The 7,556-nt window shown below is 48.4% G+C and overlaps 1 protein-coding gene across 1 annotated transcript; it reads left to right on the top strand.

The window, feature by feature from the left end:
• Positions 1-4,226: 4,226 nt before the first annotated feature.
• LOC100340957 (exocyst complex component 7) lies at positions 4,227-7,111 on the top strand. Its single transcript, XM_002720600.6, has one exon. The coding sequence runs from the start codon at positions 4,303-4,305 to the stop codon at positions 6,424-6,426; it is 2,124 nt and encodes a 707-aa protein (XP_002720646.3). The 5' UTR covers positions 4,227-4,302; the 3' UTR covers positions 6,427-7,111.
• Positions 7,112-7,556: the final 445 nt, after the last annotated feature.

The raw sequence follows: 7,556 nt of genomic DNA on the forward strand, positions 1-7,556 counted from the left end.
CTAGGTACATTAGCAGGAAGCTGGATCAGAAGAAGGAGAGGCAGCGCTCACCTGCAGGCACTTTAATATGGAATTAAGTCGCAAGTGGTGGCTTAATATATTGTGTCACAGTGTCCACCCCTGCCCACCAGTCTTTTTGAAAAGCTCTTTTGGTTTTGGTGAACCATCTTATTTGGACAAGCATTCAAATACTTCATTGATATTTGAAAGTTATGAGTAATCCATCATTGAAGAAATTACTTTTAAGCATTCATTGATGGTTGTCTTTCCAAGATTTTTGATAATTAAGTTGCTGATGAATAATAAAATACTTTTTAAACCACCTGCTACCTCTTTTTAAAGTTGGCTCTCGACAGATATTACTAATGCTCCATCTGTTAAATAAGCAATGATATGAGAAAAGACATTTTCCCCTCTAATTAATTTTAAGAGTTTCAACTATAGGCAATTCTGTGTTTATTACCATTGATTTTGAAAATGACATTTTCTGTACAATTTCTCTGTCCTTGCAAATTTTACATATGTGAACTTTAAAGCTAAATGATCATAATGGAGGTTTTCATCCACTTTTAATAAAGAGAACTGACATTATACAATCGATTTAAAAAATCTTCTACCATCTTCATAAAACAGTATCACCATGCAGTAGAAAACATAATTTGGTTTTCATTTCATCATCTTTGTAGTAATCTCTTATGTAGCTGATAAGACATTTTTTAGTTATTGTGTGGTTTGCCATATTGTGTGATCTGTTTATCATATTGTTTGTTATTCTTTAAGAATCAATGAGAGGGGCCAGTAAAGCCACCACCTGTGGTGCCAGCATCCCATATGGGTGCTGGTTTGAGTCCCAGCTGCTACACTTCTGATCCAGCTCCCTGCTGTAGCCTGGGAAGCTAGTAGAAGATTGCCCAAGTCCTTGGGCCCCTGCACCTGTGTGGGAGACCTGGAAGATGCTCCTGGCTTCAGATTGGCGCAGCTCCAGCTGTTGAGGCCATCTGGGGAGTGAACCAGAAGATGGAAGACCTCTCTCTCTCTCTCTCTCTCTCTCTCTCTCTCTCTGCCTCTCTGTAACTCTGTCTTTCAAATAAATAAATAAATAAATCTTTTTTTTTAAAAAGAACCAATGAGAACTGACACTGTCTGCAGAGAACTCTTTCAAACATTCTTGTTTGAAATTCTTGCTGGAAACGTCTCAGCTCCTTTGACTCTCACTAATTCACTGCATAGCCCACATCAAAGTGGCATAAAAACTGTATTTTTTTTTTTTTTGACAGGCAGAGTGGACAGTGAGAGAGAGAGACAGAGAGAAAGGTCTTCCTTTTGCCATTGGTTCACCCTCCAATGGCCGGCGCACCACACTGATCCGAAGCCAGGAGCCAGGTGCTTCTCCTGATCTCCCATGGGGTGCAGGGCCCAAGCACTTGGGCCATCCTCCACTGCACTCCCTGCCACAGCAGAGAGCTGGCCTGGAAGAGGGGCAACCGGGACAGAATCCAGCGCCCCGACCGGGACTAGAACCGAGTGTGCCGGCGCTGCAAGGCGGAGGATTAGCCTATTGAGCTGCGACGCTGGCCAAAAGCTGCATTTTCAAAAATAATTTAAAATTCATATTTGGTGTTTTGAAGTAATAGCTAAAAGAGGAAATCCATACATTAATTGAGAATCCCCATGAATGCTACAATGTGAAATGCACACTAATACATGTGTGTTGTATTGGTGACTCACAGGGCCGCCCTTGGTGATGTAATTTTTTAATTTGGGGACCATCACTTACAAAGTTCTGAACAGGCCGGCGCTGTGGCTCAATAGGCTAATCCTCCGCCTTGCAGCGCCGGCACACCAGGTTCTAGTCCCGGTCGGGGCTCCGGATTCTGTCCCGGTTGCCCCTCTTCCAGGCCAGCTCTCTGCTGTGGCAGGGAGTGCAGTGGAGGATGGCCCAAGTGCTTGGGCCCTGCACCCCATGGGAGACCAGGAGAAGCACCTGGCTCCTGGTTTCGGATCAGTGCCGTGCGCCGGCCATTGGAGGGTGAACCAATGGCAAAAGGAAGACTTTTCTCTCTGTCTCTCTCTCTCACTGTCCACTCTGCCTGTCAAAAAAAAAAAAAAAAAAAGTTCTGAACAAAAACCGAATACCTTCTCTCTTCAACTTATATGTGAAATTCAGTATATGAAGAAACTTCAAAAAGTTCATGGAAAATAGAATTTAAAAATTAAACTTATTTTTGGTGCAAAAATTTTTAATTCCATGCATACCAGGAGTATTCAAAAAACTTATGGAAATGCATATTACGGGAAAAAACTAGATGAATTTCAAAAGGTCTTGGCAACAAAAACCTTTAATTCATTTCCATGAGCTTTTTGAAATATGTCATCTGTTAACATTGTACAAAAATACTTTTGATTTTATATTTTGTGTAAAACTAGATTTGGGGCCAGTGCTGTGGCACAGTAGGTTAATCCTCCTGCAGCCCGCACCCACCTCAGAGACCTGGAAGAAGCTCCTGGCTCCTGGCTTCAGATCAGCTCAGCTCCAGCCGTTGCAGCCATTTGGGGAGTGAACCAACAAAACAAAGACCCTTTCTCTCTGTCTCTCCCTCTCACTGTCTGTAACTCTACCTCTCAAATAAATAAAATCTTTTAAAAAAAGTTTGAATCTTTTTTAAAAAAAATATTTATTTACTTATTTGAAAGGCAGAGTTACAGAGAGGTAGAGGGAGAGAGAGTGCCAGAGACAAGCCACAGCACTAGTCCCCGAGGTTTGAATCTTAACTCAGATAATTATAAACACATTTTTCACCTACATGAAAATCCAGTGGGGTCTGGCACTGTGGTGTAGTGGGTAAAGCTCCCACTTGCAGTGCCAGCATTCCACATGGACACCCATTCAAGTCTGGCTGCTCCACTTCCGATCCAATTCTCTGCTGTGGCCTGGAAAAGCAATAGAAGATGGCCCACGTCCTTGAGCCCCTGCAACCACATGGAAGACCCAGAAGAAGATCCTGGCCCCATCTTCAGATTGGCACAGCTCCAGCCATTGCAGCCAACTGGGGAGTGAACCAACTGATAGAAAACCTCTCTCTCTCTCTCTCTCTCTCTCTCTCTCTCTGCCTCTCCTTCTTTGTGTAACTCTGACTTTCAATAAATAAATAAATATTTAAAAAATCCAGTGGAACACTCCAAAATTGGACATGATGACCAGCTTTTTTTTTTTTTTTTTTTGGCCAGGACTGTCTGAAAATTGCAAAATATCTAGCATTCCTGAGTCTGCCCTCCAAATATTTGTTGTGCTACCCTAACTCCAAATCTGTGACAACTAAGTGCCTCTTGCCTTTTCAAAATGCCTCTTGAGAACTCTGTTGCCTCTTTTTGAGAACCCCGGATTAGAGTTTTATTACAGAAAAGACACATTAGAAAAATAAAATGTTACATGTTCTATGAATGTTATGGTAATTCTACCTGGATGGCATAGGAAGGCTTCATAGAAGACGCTGGTCTGCATGGGCCGGGATAAAAGGACATGTAAAGCAGAATGAACATGTGATACAGTTTATAATTCTTGAGGCCTGCATAGTTTAATAGAACTGGAACACAGGATGCAAGGATGAAGTTCATCAAGAAACAATTCAGGGAGGAAATGTCTCAGAAAATTTTTTCTTCCATGCTAAGGATGTGTGTGTGTGTGTGTGTGTGTGTGTGTGTGTGTGTTTGTATGTGTGTAGTTTTGAGTAAAGGATTGTGATGATTATGTTTGTTTCATAGAAATGAATGGGTCAGAGGGGTACATGATGGTAGGTGAGGAAATCGGTAGCTTTAACCATAGACTTCCTCATAGCATTGTTAAGAATTTAGGGCAGGTTTTTGATGCAGTGTTTAACATAGCATTGGGTTAATTTAAAGATATTATAAAAAGAGGACACCGTGTGGAACTCTGACATCTCATATCAGCTTGCCTAGGTTTGAGTCCTGGTTCCACTGCTGATTCCAGCAAATGTATACCCTGGGAAGCAACAAGTGGTGGCTCAAGTGCTTGGGCACCTGCCACTCATGTTCAAGACCTGGATTAAGTTCCTAGTTCCTGATTTTTGCTTGGTGCAGATCTGGTTTTTGTAGGCATGTCAGGGAAAGAAATAGCAAATGGAAGATCTCTCTCCCTTTCTCTATCTCTCCTTCAAATAAATAAATAAATAGGCAAAAATTTTAAAAAGCTACCATTTAGGGAAGTGGGTGTGACAGGGACGGGAGCCGAGCGGGCCCGTTGCGGGAAGACGCTGGGGAGTGGAGGCCGCACGGTTTGGAGCGATGATTCCCCCGCAAGAGGCGTCCGCCCGGCGGCGGGAGATCGAAGACAAGCTGAAGCAGGAAGAGGAGACGCTGTCTTTCATCCGAGACAGCCTGGAGAAGAGCGACCAGCTCACCAAGAACATGGTGTCCATCCTGTCGTCCTTCGAGAGCCGTCTCATGAGGCTGGAGAACTCCATCATCCCCATGCACAAGCAGATGGAGAACCTGCAGCGGCTGCAGGAGAACGTGGAGAAGAAGCTGTCCTGCCTGGACCACGTCATCAGCTACTACCACGTGGCCAGCGACACCGAGAGGATCATAAGGGAGGGCCCCACAGGGAGGCTGGAGGAGTACCTGGGGAGCATGGCCAAGATCCAGAAGGCTGTGGAATACTTCCAGGACAACAGCCCAGACAGCCCGGAGCTCAACAAAGTGAAGCTGCTCTTTGAGCGGGGGAAGGAGTCTCTGGAGTCCGAGTTCCGCAGCCTGATGATCCGGCACAGCAAGGTCGTGTCCCCGGTGCTCATCCTGGACCTGGTCGGGGGCGATGACGAGCTGGAGCTGCAGGAGGACATGGGCCTGGAGCACCTGCCGGAGAGCGCGCTGCAGGACGTGACCCGCATCTCCCGCTGGCTGGCGGAGTACGGCCGCAACCAAGACTTCATGAACGTCTACTACCAGATCCGCTCCAGCCAGCTGGACCGCTCCGTCAAGGGCCTCAAGGAGCACTTCCGGAAAAGCAGCTGCTCCTCCGGGGTCCCCTACTCCCCTGCGGTCCCCACCAAGAGGAAGGACACGCCCACCAAGAAGCCGGTCAAGCGGCCAGGGACGATCCGTAAGGCTCAGAACCTTCTGAAACAGTATTCCCAGCATGGTCTAGATGGGAAAAAGGGGGGCTCTAACCTCATTCCTCTGGAAGGTCACGAGCATGATTTCCGAGTTAAGCACCTGTCCGAGGCCCTGAACGACAAGCACGGGCTGCTGGCCGGGAGAGACGACGCGCTGGATGTGGAGACCAACGCCTACATTCACTGTGTCAGCGCCTTTGTCAAGCTGGCCCAGAGCGAGTACCAGCTGCTGATCGGCATCATCCCCGAGCACCACCAGAAGAAAACCTTCGACTCCCTGATACAGGACGCCCTGGACGGGCTGATGCTCGAGGGGGAGAACATCGTGTCCGCCGCCCGCAAGGCCATCATCCGGCACGACTTCTCCACGGTGCTCACCGTCTTCCCCATCCTGCGGCACCTAAAGCAGACCAAGCCCGAGTTTGATGAGGTGCTCCAGGGCACGGCCGCCAGCACCAAGAGCAAACTGCCCGACCTCATCACCTCCATGGAGACCGTCGGAGCCAAAGCGCTGGAGGACTTCGCAGACAACATCAAGAATGACCCCGACAAGGAGTACAACATGCCCAAGGACGGCACTGTGCACGAGCTCAGGAGCAATGCCATCCTCTTCCTGCAGCAGCTGCTGGACTTCCAGGAGACGGCGGGCGCCATGCTGGCCTCCCAAGAGACCAGCTCGTCTGCCACCAGCTACAGCTCCGAGTTCAGCAAGCGGCTGCTCAGCACCTACGTCTGTAAAGTCCTGGGCAACCTGCAGCTGAACCTGCTGAGCAAGTCCAAGGTGCACGAGGACCCGGCTCTGAGTGCCATCTTCCTGCACAACAACTACAACTACATCCTAAAGTCCCTGGAGAAGTCCGAGCTGATGCAGCTGGTGGCCGTGACCCAGAAAACCGCCGAGCGCTCCTACCGCGAGCACATCCAGCAGCAGATCCAGATCTACCAGCGCAGTTGGATAAAGGTGATCGATTACATCGCAGACAAGAATCTACCTGTGCTCCAGCCAGGAATCAAGCTCCGCGACAAGGAGCGGCAGATGATCAAGGAGCGTTTTAAGGGCTTCAACGACGGCCTTGAAGAGCTGTGCAAGATCCAGAAGCCCTGGGCTACCCCAGACACAGAGCAGAGGGACAAGATCTGCCAGGCGCAGAAAGACATGGTCAAGGAGACCTATGGGGTCTTTCTGCACAGGTATGGCAGCGTGCCCTTCACCAAGAACATTGAGAAGTACATCAAGTACCGCGTGGATCAGGTGGGCGACATGATCGATCGCCTCTTCGACACCTCCGCCTGAGCCTGCCACGCCCTGCCTGGTGTCATTGGACAGATAAACCAGTGTTTACTTGACTCGGGGCAGGGTGAGTCTGAAGTCCTTTGGGACAGACACCTTCCTCCCTGCCCCAGGCGGGAGCTCGTCGCTGCGCCCTCTAAGCCCTGATTTCCGCTTCTGTGCGGCCCAAACCAGCCCTCGCCCAGAACGCTGGGTCCCTTCACGCTCGAGTTCTGTGATCCCCACCGGAGCGCGCAAGGACCACGTGATGGCTTCTGACACAGGAAAGGGGCGAGAAGAGGGGCCCCAGCTGCCTGTGTGTTCCCAGGGCAGGAGCTCAGAGCCCTCCTGGCCTGGTCAGAGCTGGTGACAAACTCCCCCTGCAGCCCAGAAGTAGGGGCAGGGCTCAGAGGACCGGGCACCCTGGAGAGAGAGCAGTCGGGCCGCCCAGCTGTCTTGGATTTGGCGCAGGCCTCCCGTCCTGAGGCCTGGAGACGTTCTGCCTCCCAGGGCTGCTCACTGTCCCTCCCCTCGGGGCCAGCGCACTGCCGGAAGCATCCAGAGCTGCCGCCCAGGGCCCAGCGTGTGGGCTGAGTGGTGGGCAGTGGTGAGAAGTTCAGCAGTCACGGGGGGTCGAGGGCACAAGGGCCCCGCAGGGCCCCGCCTGCTCGGGCTGGGAGTAAACTGCTGAGTGGAACAAAAAAAAAAAGCAACCATTTAATAGTTTCACGCATCTTTACCCTTTATGGTATGTCATTTCAGTGTGTTCTTTTTTTCTGTATTTGATTTTTTTTATAATGTTGAATTGTTTGAATCACTCTTTCTGATATAATAATAACTAAACAACTTCCATATATCCAATATCCTTCCTAATACCAACTAGACTTTAGCACATTTTCTTTCCTTTCTTTTATGTGTGTGTGTGTGTCTTTGAGTTTTCATTTTCTTAATTTGTCTTAAATATATTCCCTAAGATTTCAACCTCAGTCCTAAGGAAATTTCCTTTCCCTGGCTTAATATGTTTCTTTGTTTCTTATAATTTTTCCTCTGCTTATATTCTGATATGAAGACTGACATATTTTTCAAATCACTCCAGTTATTCTGTGATATTGTGAGTAATCATGTTCACTAGAGACAATATGTAAAAATGATCC

Source organism: Oryctolagus cuniculus, chromosome 9 (assembly GCF_051225735.1).
Source record: "Oryctolagus cuniculus isolate XC-2025 breed Fujian yellow rabbit chromosome 9, ASM5122573v1, whole genome shotgun sequence".
Lineage (NCBI taxonomy): Eukaryota > Metazoa > Chordata > Mammalia > Lagomorpha > Leporidae > Oryctolagus > Oryctolagus cuniculus.